At 41.0% G+C, this 21,529-nt stretch overlaps 1 protein-coding gene and 1 non-coding gene across 9 annotated transcripts in view; one reads left to right on the top strand and one right to left on the bottom strand.

The window, feature by feature from the left end:
• Positions 1-21,529, bottom strand: part of ARHGEF3 (Rho guanine nucleotide exchange factor 3) — a 281,665-nt gene that overhangs the window by 25,873 nt on the left and 234,263 nt on the right. For 7 of the 8 annotated variants that reach the window (XM_074344626.1, XM_074344627.1, XM_074344631.1 and 4 more), the window contains one exon: positions 12,052-12,159. In XM_074344626.1, coding sequence (XP_074200727.1) covers positions 12,052-12,159 — 108 coding nt within the window. Of the gene's footprint in view, positions 1-12,051; positions 12,160-13,046; positions 13,412-21,529 lie in introns of those variants that run through there. The other variant, XM_074344629.1, reaches the window with a different exon arrangement.
• On the top strand, positions 4,911-5,015 carry LOC123612278 (U6 spliceosomal RNA). Its single transcript, XR_006719503.1, has one exon. It is a non-coding gene; the product is annotated as a U6 spliceosomal RNA (small nuclear RNA).

Here is a 21,529-nt window from a genome sequence, read left to right as displayed (position 1 = left end):
TGAAAACAGGCCCTTATAAACAGTGACCAGACTAATGCTTGCAGATCCCCCCAGCACTCAAAATCAATTAGCCACAGGCACGGAAAGGTCAAAACAAGCAAAGTGACTCATCCAGTAACTCGTTCATCTCAGTTTGCCTTTCTGATGCAGCTGGGGCGGGAGTTAAAGAGCAGAAAGAGAGGAAAACACAAAAAAAGGAGACTCAAAATGAAAGACATTTTCCACTTTCACTTGAGAGACTCAACCGCCCTCTTTGTTACAGTTTCAGTCCCTGACCAACTTCAAACGTCTCCCTTCCCCACCACCAGTTTGAAAGTAATTTATGCTAACTTTAAATTTTCATACAACGGTATATAAAAATTAAGTACAAATCCCCTCATTTTCCCAAGTCCACTTCTTAGAAGTAACTGCTGTAAGTTTGTTCTAGATTGTTCTAAACCTTTTCTATGCATTTGCTAACATTCACAGAAAACAGATTGTCTTTTTTGACTCAGCATGTCTCTCCCTGTTGGTATATAAGACTCCCTCTCTAAAAAAATAACTTATAGCAACAATACTTCAGTTAAAAAAAGGTACTACAGGGGTATAGAATACTTATCTTTTAAGTCAAAGTTAGTAAAAATGTCTTTTGAGAAATTAAATTAAGTTGTTACAAAGCCAAAGTAGAAACAATTGCTTTAAAATCCAGCTTGAAAATGTCACAGGAAAAAAAGGGAGTCAAAATATAAAATTGAGAAACCTTGAATATATTTTGTATTTGAAAGGACAAACCAGCGTTCTGATTTGTAGCGCTTTTTGTATGCAGCCAAATTGGAGTGTCTTTTTGATCACAAAGAAATTCATTATTAAAGATAGAGGCGAATGAAAACATAATTTTAATTCACATTTTAAAGTGTGACATAGAAACAGACAAAAAGGATGCTATGGTTTAAAATAGAAGCAGGTACAATGGATGACATTTAGCATCCTACCTCCTGTAGTTACCTTTTACAATCAGATTTTTTAAAAAGTCTATTTCCTTGATAATTTTTGTTGCCACTTAAAATTGGGATTAAAATACTGCATGTAGAAAAATGTTCTATCCATCATATCTTGAGTTTACAGGTTAAAATTTATAATTTTATGCTCATAATAAGATCACTCTTATTTGGGGATTTAAAAGAATTTATGAAGGTGAAATTCACATAACATAAAATTGTCCACTTTTAAAGTGAATAAGTCAGTGGCCTTTAGTACATTCACAGTGTTGCACAACTACCACCTCTGTCTAGTTTGAAAACATTTCTATCATCCCAAAGTCACTCATTCTTTTTTTTTTTTTTTTTTTACTGAGGTACAGTTGGTTTACAATATTATATTAGTTTCAGGTATATAACATAGTTATTCAAATATTTTATAGATTATACTCCATTTATAGGTATTATAAAACATTGGCTGTATTCCCTGTGCTGTACAATATATCCCTATAGCTTATTTATTTTATACATAGTAGTTTGTACTCATTTTTTTTAATGGCTACAGAGTTAGTATCCTGTGGTCCGGATGAACCACATGCATTTAATCAACCTCCAACTGATGGACATTAAAATCCTTTCCAGTGTCTGGCTATTACAACAAGTGCCTCGGTGAACATCTTTCATGTTTTTGTGCTGGTATTTCTGTAAGGCAGTTTCCTTGGTCTAAGAAATATCAATTTCTTAATGTTTGATGTGTACTGCCAAACTGACCTTCAAATAGTCTGTGCAACTTGAGAGTCTCCAGAAAAGTATATAATAGTCTCTTTTTCTACACTGTCATCAACAGGATATTATTATCAATCTGACAGGGAAAACACATACATCTTAATTTCAGTTTCATATTTTGAACATAAGATTGAACGTATTTTTGTTTTTATTGAAAAATTTCCCAGAGTTGGAGATTTTCTCCTGTTGCAGTTCGGAGGGAGAAAGAGAGAGGTGAGCTATACTAGGTGAGCTCTATCGCTAAGAATTACTGGTTTTGTGTTTCCTTAGTGATTTGTGGGCTTGGGTCCTAAGAGGGCAGGGACGGGGATGAAGTTCACCACGCTTAGCACTTCTGATGAGTTCTCTCCAACCCTCAGGACCACCCTGCAAGGTGGGAGTTTATTCCCATCTTACTGATGAGAAAACCGAAGCTCAGAGAGGCTAAGGTATTTGCCCAGCCAGGATTCAAACCTGGATCTGTTTGGCTCCAAAACCTGGGTTATTTCTATTAAGGGGACTGTACCTGCTGTTTACGTGCAAATCATGCATTGTGGGGAGGTTTCAATGAGATGAGACCCAGCCATCTAGGAGCTCAAGTCTAGGTAAGAAGAGGGACTGCATTTGCTCAGTTTTAAGAATAACGACTGAGTGGCTCTTTGATCAAACTGCAGATTTATACTTTTAGTTAGGCTGGATTAAGACAAACATTTTGTGTTTCTAAAACTCCACCTAGAAAGGAGATGATGCTGAAAGGAAGAATCCCAAAGAAATAAAGAATGCCGGAGAGGTGTGTGGTCAGCAGCTGGCTGGCCCTGGGGACAGCTCACAGCCACCTAGGCCCAAGCCATGGGTGGGTGCTTACGACAGTGCTGACCACACACCATACCTACACCCCTCCCTGTGCCCAATTAGATGAGAGGATTGGAGTTGGGGGAGGAGAAGGTGAGGACTGCTAGGAGGAAGAACCCAAAGAAGAGTGTGCCTCAAGAGAACAGAGAACAGCCCCTCCAGTGCCCCTGTCACTGCCCCACCTCTGCCTTATTTTTCTCTCTTTTCACATGTGCCATATGATAAAACTTACTGGTTTGTTTCTGACATGTCTGTTTCCTCCCAATAGAAGGTAAGCTCCTTAAAGGCAAGGATATCTGTCTGTTCTGTTCACTTATGGATTCATCAGAACTGGTACATAGTAGGACCTCAACAATTTTGCTTAATGAGTGAATGGCATGCTTGTATGTGCTGGGCTCTCTGAGGGGAGCTTTAGGGCCCTGCTGTGCCCAAAACGTGAGGATTCCTATGTCTATTTTACAGATGAGGAAACTTGAGGCTCAGAGAAGGTAATGCTTTGGTGACGGTCATGCAGCTAATGAATGGTGCTCCAGAATTTAAACCCAAGTCAATGGTGAACTTGGGATGACAATCCATGTCTGGTCTATTTCAGCCCAACTCTTCCCCCACTGTTTCCATCCCTTGCAAAATTCTAACCAGTATCTTACACTACTACCCCTAGGGTGAGATTCAAACAGTAGTAGGATGCAGTGCCCAAATAGATGAGTTTCAGGTTATTTCTCAGTCTATGGCAGGGAATCTCAGCCTTGCCACCACTAACATTTTGGACCAGAATATTCGTTGTTGTGAGGGGAATTGTAGGATGTTTAACAGTATCTTTACCTCTAACCACTAGGTGCCAGTAGTGCCCTCACCCCAGTTGTGACAATCAACACATCTCCAGACATTGCTGAATGTCCTCTGGGGTGAGAAACACTGGTCCATGGTGACCAGGAGACACTCACCTCAAAGTGAGGGACTCAGCCTTGGGAGGGACTGCACACAAAACAGAAACATGTACACAGATCCCTCCTGGGTGTGGGGATCCGGGCCTGGAATGAAAAACGTTCCAGGACAAGCAAGAGTTTCCATGAGGGAACCTGGCCTAAGCAAATGAGTCAAAAACCCAAAGCTCATAATTGCTGGCAGCTAAAATAACAATGGCCATAGCAGGCATAGATACTGCAGATTTAGGGAGTGGGTGCTCGTGTTTTTGCCTGAGCTGGGTATGTGGAAAAGATGCTGCAGGTGGGAAAAGGGGGCCTCTTAACACGTGTCAGAGGAAATGTAAACCCAGCACGTTAGGCACGATGGAACAGATTTGATTTGTTAATGCTCCTGTTCAGCAGGGTACTCCCTTGTCCTTTTCCCAAAACAGAAGGTCTCTACAGCCAAAGATAACATGCTCCAATAAAGAGTTCAAGCCAGGGAAATTCTCTACACTTACTATTGCTATTTTGTAGCAGATGGCTTATTATTAAATGGATTGGAGGTTAGGGTGGGACTATAAGAGGAAAACATGTCTGTGTGTTGCTACTATAGTGGGTTAACCAGAAAGTACAGTGGTTATGGTGGGGGGGTGGGAAAATGTTCTCAAACAGCATCCTGGAGAAGTCTCTTGTAAAGCTTGATTAGAGCAATTAACTTAAATTAAGAAATAACCCTTTCCAGCTGTGTGGCCTCCATCACACTGGACCCTGCTGCTAAGCCTGATAGAGGCACTGGGCAGGCTCTCATATTTTGCCCCTTTTTAATAGATGAGAAATCCAAGTACCAGAGGATTAAGTGACTGGCACAAGGTAAGTGTTGGAATAGAACTGAGTCCAGTCTTTCAACTCCAAAACTCCAAAACATGGGTCAAGAATACAGGCTTTGGAGTAAAACAAACATGGCTTCAAGTCACCTCAATGGTTGAGGGACCTTGGAAGTCTCTTTGGGTCTTGGTTAGTTTATCTGTAAAAGGGGCACAGTAATAAGCACCTTGCAAAGTTGTAGTGAGGATTAGATAAGATAAAGTGTATCAAGGGCTTAGCTGCGTGCCTGGTACATGATCCGTAGCAAATGGGTGTTACTTATCATTGTTATCATACCACTGACTGCACTGCTACCAGCAGTACTTCTTTACATATATCTTCATCTTTAGCAAACAGCAGACACATGTCTGAACTACTTGAACCAAATAGCTCCTTGTGGGACCTCCATCAAGATAACTTATAGGAGGAGAAAAACCTCAGCAGTAGAGTGTTGTTTACAAAAGATCTGGGACTAGCCTAAAATGCCCAACAACAGAGATGAGCTCAATAAATTATAGGGTAACCATAAAATGGAATATCATGCACTTATTAAAAGCATCCTTTTGTGCTCACTTTGGCAGCACATATATTAAAACTGGAGCCATACAAGAGAAGATTAGCATGGCCCCTGGGCAAGGATGACATGCAAATTTGTGAAGCATTCTTTTTTAAGAAAACACTTTTCTTTTTCTTTTCTTTTCCCATCTATATGAGATGATGGATATTAACTTATTGTGGTAATCATTTCACAATATATGTAAGTCAAGTAATTATGCTGTACACTTTAAACTTACACAGTGCTGTATGTCAAGTATATTTCAAAGACACTGGGGAAAAACATTCTTTTTGAGAAATGCTTAATGTAATAGGAAAGTCTCACATGTAGAGTTAAGTAAGAGAAGAATGCTCCCTATTTAAAATTCAAAATGGTAACAGGGGTTACCCCTGAATGATGGGACTACGGATGATTTTTATTCTCATTTTCATACTCCTCTACATTTATTTACCGGATTTTCCATAATGAAGAGACATTAATGATGGAAAAACAAAATCAACAGACAAATATGTAAGTCCATGAACACCAAGTTAGAAGTAGTATTGTAAATATAAAATCACATATATAGAATCTGGTTCAGCTTAATGCACATTAAAAACATGGCAAAAGGCACTTGATCAATTCACAATCAATAAATGTCAAACTCAAACGACCTAGTGCAAGGACAAATCTTTCTGATGCTGGGAGAAATTCTGAGTAGAATGAATGAAAAGCTGGAGAAAATATTTATTTCAGGTGAGGGGAAAATATTGTACAATTTGCTTAGAGCCAGTCCCAAATTAGGAAGCCTTCCAGAGGTTTGGGGAAGAAGCTCAACCATCTTTACTGGGCACCATAAAATGGCTTTTGCATGATAATGTTAATGGTAAAATATTCCACAAGCTGAAATGGAAATGACGACTCTCCCTACTGCACAGGCAAACAAAGACTAAGGAACAGCAGTGGGTAGGATGCTCCAGATTGGAAGTCTGGCCATTATTTTTAGACCCTGGCCAACTGCAGGCTTCATTATGACCAAGCTTACTTTTTCCAAAAGCCTACCCCAGGAGAGGCACTGTGAAACCTCACAGAATCCCAACTCCAGCATGTACCAGCTGTGTGACCCTGGGTACATTTTCAACCTTCAGGTTTTTCCCCTAGAAAGTGGTGATGAATCCTGCCCTGCAGAGTTCTGAATGAGGCCATGAACATCAAGTAGCTTGCACAGACCCTGGCTTGTTGTAAATACTCAATTAATGAAAGATGTTAGTACTAAATTTAAAATGACAAGATTTAAATGACAGTAGTCAACTATTACAATGGTCTAACTATTATTCCAGGAATAGCAAAGAACAGCAGGAAAGTCAGGAGTTCCTTTTGATGTGGAATACAGGTCACTTCTCAGCTACGTCTTTACTTTCTAGACAGGCAGTACAGTTTCTGGTTGCTTCTGCCAACACACATGCACACCCCTACTCCTTGAGCTCATCTCCACATCTGCCAAATAACTTAGGACCAAAGGCTTTTACCAGTAGTAGAGAGTGTGTGACCTTGGACCAAGGGGCGATGTCTAAGGCCTCTGAAGAAGAAAAGCATGGTTGGCAGCCCACGGAGACTGAGCACACAGGCTTGGGCACTCTTCCTACCTAGATTCTCAGAGCCAGATGGCATCAGTCTTCCCACACGCTCTCCTCAAACCTGCCATTCCTTTCTCCCCTTCATCCTCATCATTGCTGAGCCATTCCAGGCCCAACACAAACCCTTTCACCCTTGCCCAAAGAGAGGGAGAAATGTGACTATGAGTTTAGAATTAGGATGTGAGAACACGGAGAAGTAATTCTGTCCAAGACAGATACACATCAAGAATAGAGGCCTAACACTAGTGATATCAAATACTTTTATTGTTTACACCCTTTGATCGGAATTCCACTTCTGGGAATATAATGTAAAGAAAGAAAAAATAAAGACATATACAAGATTTGTGATAAGGATGTTTATAACAGTGTTATCTATAATGGTGGAAAGGTGCAAACAATTTAAATGTTCAACAATTCAAGGGTGATTAAATAAACATACATCCTTTTGACAAAACACTATATGAACCCATTAAGAATCAGGATCATGAAAAATATTTAATGACATGAAAATATGTTTTAATATTATAAGGTTAGTTTATACTGTTAAGACAAAAGCAAGTTAAAAAATAGTCTGATTATGATTTTTAAAATATGCATGCAAGTATATGGTAAAAGAAAAGATTGCCTGAGTATATACCTAAATGTTAACAGAAGTTTTTTGGTGATGGGGCAATGGGATTACAAGAACTTTTACTCCCATTTCTGTGCTTCTCTATATTTTTGAATTTTAAAAATGATGTTATGTAATCAGAAAAGAAAGCACAATAGAAGGTACTTTTTAAAAAAATAGGACAAGTGTCACCAAAAGACATTCAACACAGTTATTTAATAATATGAAAATATTTACAACCTAAATATTCACTAATAGGAGACTGGTTATATAAAATAAATCATATAAACGTATTGGAATAATACATACTCTGCCCACTAAGACTATATTTACTAAGAATAACTGTGATACAATACTTCCCTTAAGCCATAACAAAACTCTCAGCTAGCTAAATGACAATGGGAGGATGAAAATAAAAGAGACGAAACAAAATACACTGGGCAAAACGCGAAAAGAAAAGAAACGACAAAAATAAAATCCAAGGCAAAAAAAAATTAAAAGAAATAAACAGGGATATTTAATTGTAACGAAAGATACAGTTCCCCCAAGAGACTGTAAAAATGATGAAGAGAAAGCTTTATACCCTAACTGCACAGCTTGGAAATACGTAAAGCCAAGACCAATAGAAATGAAAGAGAAACTGTCCACAGTCCCCGGGGATGGGTGGGTGCTAAATCCAAATGTTAACAGATCACACAAAGATAAGGCTGGAGCTACTAGGAGTAACCCCAAACTAGGCTCAGTGTGTAAGTTTTATACATAGACCTAGAATAACATGGGAAGGAAATTATAAAATATTAACAGGGGTTGCTTTGATGTGAAATCTTCCTCTTTCCTCCTTTTTTGTATTTTTCCATAATGAACATATACTCTTATAATGGAAAAGAAATCCAGTTCATGTTCAAAAAGAATGCAGGGCTCAATCCCAGCACAAGAAACACAGCATCCCTAGTGTGCCCGGGGCTCAGCTCAGAGCCTGCCAGCCGTGCACAGCCGGCTCAGCCAGCAACGGCCAAGGTAGCTCACCTTCTTCACTCCACGCAAAGAGCACACCAGGCCCCCTTTCAGAGCTGGGCAGGCCAGCGAGGAGATTTACAGGCCCAGAGGGAGCTACTCCACCAGCAGGGCTAACCTCCCTGGTCAGAGGCAGACAGAGCGCCACGCTGTTGGCTCTCCCTCTCGGACCTCCACAAACGCTGCCTTTGTGCCGGGGCCCAAGCTTTCCGTCCTCAGGGGGCACTGGGGACGCCAGAGAGAACAAGCCCTCCAGTGTCTTGTTGAACTGTCGCTACAAGGACCACTCACATTTGTGACTGAGTCCTTAACCTTTCTGGAGGAGGCTGCCAGCCCCGCGTTCTCCTGATATCCTCCCGGGCTAACCTGTGGCCTTCCGGGGAGCCCGGGGAAAGACTGCTAAGTGCTCAACTACTGATTAAAGCATCTCTTTGGAAAAAAGAAATAAATAAAGCATCTCTTTGGGCCTAAAGTCATCTGCCCTCCTATGATAAAAGGAACCCAACCTGAGAGACCTAGCTGGATATCCAAATGGATGTGTGTGTCTCTAAGGTGCCAGGGGCCAGGGACAAGTGCTACTGTGACAGAGACGCAAGCTGCTCATTTATAGCCATGAGTTGTTTTGGGACATAGCAAAGGCATAAATAACACACACCTATGGGTAAAGAATGAATGACTGCCAGGAGGTCTGGGGCAGCCCTGCACTCCTCGCTGTCTGTTCCTCCCCTTTTAGGCTGGACATCAGGACTACCACTGGCAAAATGGGAAAGGATGTTAAGCTGGCCCACTGAGTACCCCTTTGGGGCCTCCCCCCCCCCCCCCCCGCTCCTCAGGCTACGTTAGCATCTGTGCTGCTCTGGCTGGGGAAGGAAGCAATATAGTCATGACGCAATTATTAGGATGCTATGATTCTGCAGAACATGAACTACATGGGCCAAGGTGACTTACAGGGAGATATTTGGGAGTAAGATGGTGTTCTCTGTGCTTTGCAGATCATCCTGCAAACACTGCTGTCTACTTCTGCATACAACCTCAGGGGCATATTTCCATTTGCTGACTCCCCCACCCCGCCCTCAAGGACACACAACATAAGCGCACTGTTCAAGTTCTCTCCGGGTTCATGTGTATAATCATTATGAATAACCATTCTGTTTTTGTCAGGTTGTTTCTGTCCAATAAACAGAACCTGGAGTTAGCTATTTATCACGGTATTTTTTAAGAAGTAAATAAGAGATTATTTTGCAAAAAAAAAACTTTGAGGTTTTAGAAACCAATTTTCACATGTCAGACCCCTCCCTCGGGTCTGGCTTTCTCATCTTTGCTCGGCCTCAGTCTGTTGGATTTCAGGCGTGGCTTGATTTCTTTCTGTTCTAGTTCTCTAGGTCAGTGTGAATTTGTAAGGTGATCAAATATTTCCTGTAGCGCTCCCTGTGTGGGATCTGTGGGATCCTCTGTGTAGGAAAGAAACAGGAGAAAGGAAACAAAGGTTGCCTGGGGAGCTGAAGGAAAGATTTTAAAGGTATGACAATGGAGGATCTTAAAGCAGTAGGCAGTTGGGGCTGGGCTGTGGTAAGGAGGTATAGACAGGGCTCTCCCTGGACCTACGAGTGCAAATACTGAGTCTACAGGCCAGACAAGGTGATGACAGAGAGTGAAGGGGCCAGGTGCTGGGAGGACAACGGGGAGAAGCAGGGACATGTGTAGGTGACAGTTGGCTGACTACGCAGGTACAGCTCATAACTGCCATGTAGGATCATAGACCCAGCACTGCCAGGCCTTCCAATTCCTCAAGAGAAGCCAGGAGTCCAGATTCTTACATAGACAGCTTTAATTTCTAATGTTAGCTCAAAACACCGTGCAGCCAAACAAAACACTGCCGAGGGCCAGTGGCCATGAAGTTGTCAGAAGGCAGCCCCAACCAGGACGTAAGCAACCTGAGGGTGCATGAAGAGGACCCCGCTCATCGCCTGTGGAATGAGCGAGGGCCTTCCTGGGGCAGAGGGCAGACTATCCTCTGAGAGACAATGGGAAGAGATGGCTGGTAACACAGAGGTTGTAATCAAGGGAGGAAATAACTAAAGAGTAAAGCTGAGCTGCAGCCATTAGGATAGAAAGGAAAGGATGAAATGGTAGTAGACAGGCTAAAGAATTTTCAAAAAGCAGAACTCAGCGAAAGAGCAGATGTGCAGGACTAGGGCGGTGATGAATCTTCCAGGGGAAGCCTGCAATGAACTTGGCCAGAGGGCTGAGGGACTGGTCACTGGGGAGAGAAGGTAAACACATTTTTCTTCACTAGCTTCAAAGCCCTTCATCTGGCTCCCCCAGACAACCTTATTTTTTTTCTCCTCTGTTCTCCCACAGAAGGGATCAGGGAATAACCAGGGGCTCAGAGGTCTGAGTACAGAGCCAAACCTATAGCTAATTAGATGATGAGGTATTCATTCAGGAGAAATATTAGCAGAGTTAACAGAGGAATGGGCAGGGCAGGGGATTAGCACTGGAGAGGGACGGCACCTGTAGCAGAGTGGTGACAGCAGCTTGGGCTGTGTGGTTTCACGACACACTGGCTGAATGGTGTGGAAGCAAGGACAGGAGCGGGTGAGGGGGATTTCAAACAGTTCTCAAATCACAGGTTTTCATAGCATGGGATATACCTTGGGTTCTGGTCCACAATTTTCTTAATGGCTCAGAAAGTCAAGATAAAAATGCTATGAAGCAGAAGTACTCAGGACAAGTAAGAAATTGGCAGACTCAAGACTACTCAGCTGAACAAGGTGCCTTTTCATGGCATGACTTTTGTGGGCTTCAGTTTACAAGAGGATTTTTATGATTATCGTATTGGGCCCAAGGTCTTGGACAAATCTCAATTTTCACTATATACCTTATCAGGAGTTTAAGAACAAGAATTACAACCACTTGTTAACTAAAGAATCATTACAGTAGTTAATATTTATGACTTAGCTAACTAGTTAGGAAGTTAGTGATTATTAACTGAGGGCCAAGGCACTATGCCAAGTGCTCTAAACACAGCATCCTGTGAATTTTTACAATGTTTCTATAAAGGAGCTGGTGGCATCATCCCCTAATCTCCATTAGGAATAAAAGCACAACCTAGAAATGTGAAGCTCCCCACCCAAGGTGACAAAGTCTTTGAGTGACAGAGCCAAGGACAGATGTGAGCTACTTCAGGACCCTCGTTCTCAGTCAGGGGTCAACAAATATTTTCTGTAAAGGGCCAGATAGTCAATACTTTTGGTGTTGTGGGCGATATGGTCTCTGTCACAACTAGTGACTCTGCTACTGTTGTGCAATGGCAGTCACAGACAGCACAGAGCATGTAGGCACGCCTGTGTCCCAGCAAAGCCTTAGTTACAGACACTGAAATCTGAATTTCACCTCATCTTCACGGGTCATGAAGTATCATTCCTCCTTTTTTTCCCCAGCCATTTTAAAAAGTAAAAACCATTCTTAGCTCACGAGCCATAAGAAATCAGGGGGTGAGCTGAATTTTTCTCCATACGCTGTAGTTTGCAGACCCCGGTCTAAGCCACTAGGCTCTCCTGCCCTCAGCCCACCTCATACGCGGTTTCCTCGTGAGGCCCGTGGATATTTTGGGACAAACCCTGTAAGAGTGCATCTGGATAGGGCACAGGACTCTGAAATATAATTGTGAGGAAAGATACAACAAAGAAGACTCCTCTAGTCATTCGTCAAAGAATTCTGCCTGATGCCAGTCTACAACTTGAAAGTATCTCTGTCTTCCTTTCAGTCCCCTCACTTGCTCTCTTCTATTAAAATAAGCACTGACTCAGGTCAGTCCAAAACCAGGGAAGGTTCTAGTTAGGACAGGGATGTCTCTTCACACACAACATGGTTTTCTGCAAACATGAGCCCACCGTGTCTTTCTTACCTGCAGGGTTTGGCTGAAGCGCTTTAATGGCGTGGCCTTCACAGGAGGGATGAGGTTTGCTAGGGATGTGACTCTGGAAAGGGGTTTGACTCGTTTATTACTAGGCTCCTGTAGGGTTAAAAAGAAAGGAAAGGAAAATGTCAAGGTCAATTAGGAAGACAACGTAACTCCACCCTACGGTCACGTCCCACTCCACGAACTGCTGGCTGCACACCGATCTGTGGAATGTAAACAGTGCCCCGTCTCACTCCAGCTCTGCCGAGGTGACCTGGCTTAGGCATCAGGAAGGAGAAATGGCAGGGGGGTGTAAACAGAAGCAGCCTCTGAGCAGACAGCAAATAGGCAGGGATATCTCCTTTCCCTTCACCCTAAATCTATCTGCCAGCATTTAAATCAGAGGCTTCTATTTAGTAGAAGCGTTCTCTCCAACCCCAACCCTCCTGTAGAGAAAAGCTGCCTCAGATTTCCCATCCAATGACCTTGTCAGGCGGTTGTCTTTTGATGCTTCTGGTTCATCTTTTTAAAAACCTTTTGCCCACCTTGCCTGAAGCCATGCTCCAAATTTCTAATAAGCAATGGCTTTTCTAAAGCACAAAGAATCTTTCTCTTTTTAGTTCGCTAAATTAAAAAAATATTTTTAAAGAAGTTCTTCTGTTACTAGACTCTTAAGAAAGTATCTTTGTATCTACAGTATATTTGAAATGCACATATTAATACTTCCAAATAACAACCAGATATCAGAAGAAAACGTACAGAGAGAAAACCCCAGCACTGGCATTGTTTTTATACTATACATAGCCGCAAGTTTTAAAAATCACCTCCACATAAAACATTTGCAAATCTGCAAAAGTTACCCCAAACCAAGCTGACGGCTGAGGGGAGCCTACCCATACCCATGACTCTGCAGAGGAGAATTACATAAATAAAAACGACAGGCTGTGGAAAAGCAAGGGATGACAGACAAAACATTTTACAAAGACAAAGAAAACAGTTACCCTTGTCTTCCTAAGCTCCATCTGACCTGCGGTAGATGCTGGACAGCACATGAAGACACACAATTTTGATGGAAAAAGCCAAACTTGCCAATGGCTGTGGCGAAGCTCAATCATTTCCACAGGGAGCCTCAAGATGCTCATCTTTCTTTTTCAGCCATTGCTTTCAAAGTTTTGAGGGTTAAGCCAGAGCTTCAGATTCCCCAGAATATCCCTGCAGCATGTTTCGAACATAGTAGGTGCTTGGAAAAATCTTGCCTGAATTTGGAGTTGTGCCGAGAAATTCTCATGTCGTTTCATGCCCTTGCCAGCCTCCGAAATCAGAAGCCTTCTTTGAAACAGACCCAACCTCTCTGGCATTCAAGTAGAATGATTAAAAGACTTCTTAAAAAGCACAAAACAACTCCACAACATGGTCAGGAGTGACTTCATGATTTCTCGAAGCGGTCAACTACTTTTCCAAGACGGAGAAAGAATCCAGGCTGCTGGGTACCTCTCCAGCCTCTTGGCATGCTGAGCTGAATAGACAACAGGAAACTCTCTGAACACTGGGAAGGCTTAGTTCCAAAATGCAAAGGATGAATCTCTCAACATGAGAGACATCGCATTACAATTATTTAAATGCTAAAGAGAAAGATCCAATAGCCCTTCTGCTTCCAGGTGACAGTGCCCTTCAAGGATGCTCCCAGTCCAGCGCCTGGCTAAGTATCTATGCCCAGGGGAGGATTTTTCAAATGTTTTTACGTCAGAGCTGCACCACCGGCAGGCATATTGAATAAACACACACACAAACACACACAGCCTCTTGAGCATCCCCTGAATTTCTCTAAATGGCTCCTGCTTTGGTTGGAAATGCCAGAGTTCTGATATACCACCTTTTGTGGCACAATCTGCACTGCAGCAAGCAGGAAGATGAGGGATTTTCTGAAGGAGAAGGACTTGGTCTCAGATAATCCCGCACACTTCTGAGAGCCTGTGGACTCCTAGGTCTCTGCTCTATTAATGGCTAAAGCTGCTAGGTCACAGATTCTGTATCAAACTGGGGAGGTTGAAGGGCAAACGCCACTTGGGTTCTCTTGCTTTAAAAAGGGGCAGGGAGCCTGGCACGCTTGGCAGGGTGAGGAAAGATTCGGCTCTGTTCCATTTGCTGTGTCATCTTTTCTAAGGTTCTGCTGACTTTGCTGCCCATTTTACATGACCCAGTCAGATGGGTATTTTTCTGCACAGCTACAACCTATATGTACACGGCAAATGTCAGCCCCTCTGCAGGCTGCATGCAGTGCTGCCACATGAGATTGTAATTAAAACTCCTTTCCTAAGGCTTTGCCCATTTGGAAGTAAACACTGGGCTGCTGCTCTCTGGCAACTGGACATTCCCAAGTAATGAACAATCGAAACAGAAACCACTGCTGCATGATTTAGTGCTTGATCCAGCAAAACACGCAGGTGCAATTTCAAAACCAGAACATTTACAGGTTATTGGATCTATGGAGGAGGCTTTATGCCTGACCCACATGAGTGAAGTATGAATTATGGGGGGTTCTCCTTGAGGGCTTCAGTGAGAATAGGAGATTTAAAAAATTCTTGGCCTAATTTGATTTTTCTTTTCCATTTACTCAGTATGTCTCCAGCTACATTTTACTGCTGTCTAAAAAGAGCCCTCAGGGAAAATGTTTCCAGATTCTAGTTAAACAGTTCTACTGACAACTAGCAAATGCAATACCAGAGATGCTTTCAGGCTTTACACAGAGATGACAGAACACAACCTGCAGAGGCTTCCTAGTGCAACAACTTAGCTGTCAGACCAAGCTGGGCAGGGTCACGGCTAAACCCAGGAACAACGTGTCCTGTTTCAAGTGCTGACACCACTCCACCATGCAATTTTAAGACAGGGCTGGGGGGTATCTCACTAAAGAGGTTAAAAAAAGAAAAAAGAAAAAAGCATCAAGTATTATGTGTGGGCAGTATTTTCTGAATAAGTCTTGCTGCATCTTTTCCAGGCCTTATAGCTTTTCTGTTTTTCTTGTCTTATTGTACTGGCTAGGACTACCTGTATCTTGTGATTACAGCTGAGAATAATGGGTACCCTAGTCTAACTTTAAATTCTAAAGTGATTATTATGAAGGTGTCATCATTGAGTACTGTATTTGCTGAGAGCATGGAAGAGACACCCTTTATCAAGTAGGGAAAGTTCCCTTCTATGCTAAGTTTACTATGAATTTTTATCATGAATGAGTATTGACTTTTATCAAATATTTTCTCTTCATCTTTTCTGAGGACAAGGAAAGGGGAAAAAGAGGGAAGGAAAAATAAGAAGGAAAAGGTGGGAAGAAGGGAAGGAGAGGATGAAGAAAGGCATGGAGGTCATATTTTTTCATCAAAGAATTGATTCAGCAACTTTAAATCTCTCTCGTGCTTGATTTATAAATAAAGGAGAATAAAGCACTCCAAGCAATTTTATTTTTAATGTGAGATTTAATTAGATAGATTTTATATTCCTTCCCTAGGGAATACAGTTTTTAACCTCTCCTCTTTCTTCCCCACCAAGAGATAAAAACCCCAAGCACATTATATGCAATGTAAGAAAATGCCTATCATATCAGTATGATCTGGCACAATTATTTATTCCTTAAAAAAAAAAAAGTTCTGTGTAACCACAAGCCAAAAATTTACAAAGGAGTCCCAAAAAGTAAATAAAATCCATGATAATACAAAGGAAAATTACCAAACCACAAAAGGAAGAAGAAAGGAACAAAGAGGATATACCAATTCAACTGCAAAGATAAGTTCAAAATGGCAATAAACACACATCTATCATTAATTACTGTAAATGTTAATGGACTAAATGTTCCAGTCAAAAGACACAGAGTGGCAGACTGGATAATAAAGCAAGAACCTTCAATATGCTGCATACAAGAGACCCACTTTAGGGAGAAGGACACATATAGATTGAGAGTGAAAGGATGGAAAAGGATATTCCATGCAAATGGAAAAGCCAAAAAAGCAGGTGTTGCAGTACTGATTTCAGACAAAATAGACTTTAAAACAAAGGCCATAAAGAAAGATAAAGAAGGACATTTTATAATGATTAAAGGAGTGATACAAGATGAGGATATTACACTCGTTAATATATATGCACCCAATATAGGAGCACCTAAGTACATACAAGAATTACTAACAGAGATAAAGGGGGATATTGATGGGAATACAATCATAGTTGGAGATTTTAACACTGCATTAACATCACTAGACAGATCTTCCAGACAGAAAATAAACAAGGCAACAGAGAAATTAAATACTACAATAGAAAAACTAGATTTGGTGGATATTTTCAGAGCATTACACCCCCCAAAAATAGGATATACATTCTTTTCAAGTGCACATGGAACATTTTCCAGGATCGATCATGTACTTGGGCACAAAAGAAACCTCAACAATTTTAAGAAGATAGAAATTATCTCAAGCATCTTTACTGACCACAATGCCATGAAACTGGAAATCAACAACAGAGAAACAAAGGAGAAAAAAAGGAAAGCATGGAGATTAAACAATACGTTATTGAAAAAACAATGGATCAATGAGGAAATCAAAGCTGAAATTAAAAAATACCTTGAGACAAATGATAATGAAAGCACAACCACTCAAAACCTATGGGACACAGCAAAGGCAGTGCTAAGAGGGAAGTTTATAGCAATACAGGCCTTCCTCAAAAAAGAAGAACAATCTCAAATAAACAATTTAACCCACCACCTGAATGAATTAGAAAAAGAAGAACAAAAAGCCCCAAAAAGCAGCAGAAGGAAGGAAATAATAAAGATCAGAGAGGAATTAAATACAATAGAGATTAACAAGACCATAGAAAAAATCAACCAAACCAAAAGCTGGTTTTTTGAAAAAGTAAATAAAATCGACAAACCTCTGGCCAAACTCACAAAGAAGAAAAAAGAGAGAGCACAAATTAGCAAAATAAGAAAGGAAAATGGAGAAATTACAACAAACAAAATAGAAATACAGAATATCATACGAGAATATTATGAAAAACTATATGGAACCAAACTGGATAACCTAGAGGAGATGGACAAGTTTCTGGAAACATACTGTCCACCAAAACTGAATCAAGAAGAATCTGAACACTTGAACAATCCGATCACTAGAAAGGAAATAGAAATAGCAATTAAAAACCTCCCTACAAATAAAAGTCCAGGACCGGACGGCTTCACCGGGGAATTCTACCAAACATACAAAGAAGAACTCATACCAGTCCTTCTCAAACTCTTCCAGACGATTGAAAAGGAGGGAATACTCCCAAACTCATTCTATGAAGCCACCATCACCCTGATACCAAAACCAGGCAAAGACACTACAAAAAAAGAGAATTATAGGCCAATATCACTGATGAACATAGATGCAAAAATCCTCACCAAAATTTTAGCAAATAGAATCCAACAACACATAAAAAAGATTATACATCATGACCAAGTGGGGTTCATCCCAGGGACACAAGGCTGGTTCAACATACACAAATCAATCAGTGTAATACATCACATCAACAAGAGAAAGGACAAAAACCACATGATCATCTCAATCGATGCATAAAAAGCATTTGATAAAATTCAACACCCATTTAGGATAAAAACTCTCGCCAAAGTGGGTATAGAGGGAACATATCTCAACATAATAAAAGCTATATATGACAAACCTACAGCCAGCATAGTACTCAATGGTGAAAAACTCAAAAGCTTCCCACTAAAATCTGGGACAAGACAAGGATGCCCACTATCACCACTCCTATTCAACATAGTCCTGGAAGTCCTAGCCACAGCAGTCAGGCAAGAGAAAGAAATAAAAGGGATCCAAATTGGAAAAGAAGAGGTAAAAGTGTCATTATATGCTGATGACATGTTACTATATATAGAAAACCCTAAAAGGTCCACACAAAAGCTACTAGAGCTGATTGAAGAATTCAGCAAGGTAGCAGGTTACAAAATTAACGTTCAAAAATCAGTTGCATTTCTTTACACTAACGATAAATCAACAGAAGAAGAAAGTAAAGAAACAATCCCCTTTAAAATAGCACCCAAAGTAATAAAATATCTGGGAATAAATCTAACCAAGGAGGTGAAAGAATTATACACAGAAAACTATAAACCAGTGATGAAGGAAATTAAAGAAGACTTTAAAAAATGGAAAGATGTTCCATGCTCTTGGATTGGAAGAATCAATATTGTTAAAATGGTCACACTGCCCAAGGCAATCTACAGATTTAATGCAATCCCTATCCAATTGCCCAGGACATATTTCACAGAACTAGAAAAAATCATAATAAAATTCATATGGAACCATCAAAGACCTAGAATTGCCAAAGCATTACTGAAGAGAAAGAAAGAGGCTGGAGGAATAACTCTCCCAGACTTCAGACAATACTATAGAGCTACAGTCATCAAGACAGCATGGTATTGGTACCAAAACAGACATATAGACCAATGAAACAGAATAGAGAGCCCAGAAATGAACCCACAAACTTTTGGTCAACTCATGTTTGACAAAGGAGGCAAGAGTATACATTGGAATAAAGACAGTCTCTTCAGCAAATGGTGTTGGGAAAACTAGACAGCAGCATGTAAAACAATGAAGCTAGAACACTCCCTTACACCATATACAAAAATCAACTCAAAATGGATTAAAGACTTAAACATAAGACAAGATACAATAAACCTCCTAGAGGAAAACATAGGCAAAACATTATCTGACATACATCTCAAAAATTTTCTCCTAGAAGAAATAAAAGCAGGAATAAACAAATGGGACCTAATGAAACTTACAAGCTTCTGCACAGCAAAGGAAACCAGAAGTAAAACAAGAAGAAAACCTACGGAATGGGAGAACATTTTTGCAAGTGAAACCGACAAAGGCTTGATCTCCAGAATATACAAGCAGCTCACACGACTCAATAAGAAAAAAATAAACAACCCAATCCAAAAATGGGCAGAAGACCTAAACAAGCAATTCTCCAAGGAAGACATACAAATGATCAAAAAGCACATGAAAAAATGCTCAATATCACTAATTATCAGAGAAATGCAAATCAAAACTACAATGAGGCATCACCTCACACCAGTCAGAATGGCCATCATTCAAAAATCCACAAATGACAAATGCTGGAGAGGCTGTGGAGAAAGGGGAACCCTCCTACACTGCTGGTGGGAATGCAGTTTGGTGCAGCCACTATGGAAAACAGTGTGGAGATTCCTCAAAAGACTAGGAATAGACTTACCATATGACCCAGGAATCCCACTCCTGGGCTTGTATCCAGAAGGAAATCTACTTCAGGATGACACCTGCACCCCAATGTTCATAGCAGCACTATTTACAATAGCCAAAACATGGAAACAGCCTAAATGTCCATCAACAGGTGACTGGATAAAGAAGATGTGGTATATTTATACAATGGAATACTACTCAGCCATAAAAACTGACAACATAATGCCATTTGCAGCAACATGGATGCTCCTGGAGAATGTCATTCTAAGTGAAGTAAGCCAGAAAGAGAAAGAAAAATACCATATGAGATCGCTCATATGTGGAATCTAAAAAACAAAAACAAAAACAAACAAACAAAAACAAAGCGTAAATAAAGGACAGAAATAGACTCACAGACAGAGAATACAGACTTGTGGTTACCAGTGGGGTGGAGGGTGGGAAGGGATAGACTGGGATTTCAAAATTGTAGAATAGACTACACTGTATAGCACAGGGAAATATACACAAAATGTTATGATAACTCACAGAGAAAAAAAATGTGACAATGAGTGTGTATATGTCCATGAATAACTGAAAAATTGTGCTGAACACTGGAATTTGACACAACATTGTAAAATGATTATAAATCAATAAAAAATGTTAAAAAAAAAAAAAGTTCTAACAGACATAGCATACAGGAAACCCTCACTCATTCTCTCTGCACTTTATTTTTGCAGCCAGGGTGGGATTAGGGAGCAGTAGGAGGGTCTTCAACATCACTTCTGTAGCTGCCCTGAGACTCTGCCTTTACTGAGCCACAAACATGGCCAGGAGGGACCAGAAATGCAGCCATCAGTGCAGGACTGACTGCTCTACTGCAGGGCAGCACTGATCTTGGATGCTTTATACCTGGCGAGGAGCAAGGGAAAGGTGAGAATCAACAGTGCCAGCAGATGTCTTTGCCTATGAGTTGACGGAGTCATAAAAAATCTTTCAAATGTTTAGGAACACCAGGAAACCTCATGCAGGGCTCCATCTGTGTTACAGGAGGTGTGCTGGAAACTGTACACCCAGGGGTCATGAGTCATCCACCAAGTAACCCTCTAAGAGGCTTTCATCATCCTCATGTTAAACAGGAAGTTATGCTCTCAGAGTGATGGAGAAGCTCTAGCATTATTAAATAATAATAATGAGTTCATATTCATTGCAGGGGCTTTTCTCTATGCTTTACAGAACTTACTAATATATTCCTCCTAATATCCCAGCAAGGTAGCCACTATTGTGATCCTTGTTTTAAAGACAGGGAAAGCTAAGAAAGGTGGCCAGGATTTAAACCTAGGCCGGCTGGCTCCAGAGCCCATGCCCTACTCCAAGGCTTGGCAGACTTCTTCTGTAAGGGGCCATATGGCTAAATATTTTAGGCTTTGAGGGCTATCCAGCATCTGTCACGACTACTCATCTCTGCCATCACTATAAACAGTTATATAAATAAATGAATGTGGCTATGTTCCATTAAACCTTCATTTATAGACACTAAAATTTGAATTTCATGTAATTTTCACATGTCACAAAATATTATTCTTCTTTTGCTTTTTTCAACTATTAAAAAACAGAAACCATTCTTAAGGGCTTGAGGGCTTTTTTTTTTTTTTTCTTCCTATTCCTCAGACAAAGGAACATGAGTTTTGTTGGAGACTCTCCAATTTTCAATCAAGTATTCTGCTCAGTAGAGGACACTGTAGGAGATTCTAGAAAACTATTTCCCAAAACACTGTTTTCTGACAGCACCTTTACTATACTAGGCAACATTCAAACTGTTTAGACCCAAAGTTCTACCTCCCAGTACTACTGAGTCAAAAACAAGGGGCAGAAATCTGATTTTAAGATGGGGGGGCAACACTATTTCATGCCACTAAATAGCTGGAAGGCAGTCAGAAGTGGGCTGTACTTGGCACAGGGGCCATAGTTGGCTGACCACTGCTCTGTACTACTGCTGGCCATGGGGTCATAGGGGTCACGTTCTAGGTCAGAGGTCCTCAGCCTCAGCTTTCTACTGTGACATACCCAAAGATGACACTCCAGGGATGGCAGCCTCCCACAGGCTCACTCAGTCTTCAGATGGCACAGGCTCGATGTGCACCTACTCCCTGCAGCTGGCCTTCCCCGGGTGAGCAGGGGATGCATCTGACTTACCTTGTAAGTGAGTGAACCCTATCCTACTGAATTTTATTCTCTTAATTTTCCAA

The sequence above is a fragment of the Camelus bactrianus genome, chromosome 17 (genome assembly GCF_048773025.1).
Source record: "Camelus bactrianus isolate YW-2024 breed Bactrian camel chromosome 17, ASM4877302v1, whole genome shotgun sequence".
Classification (NCBI taxonomy): Eukaryota; Metazoa; Chordata; class Mammalia; order Artiodactyla; family Camelidae; genus Camelus; species Camelus bactrianus.
This window is presented reverse-complemented; position numbering and strand designations above follow the sequence as displayed.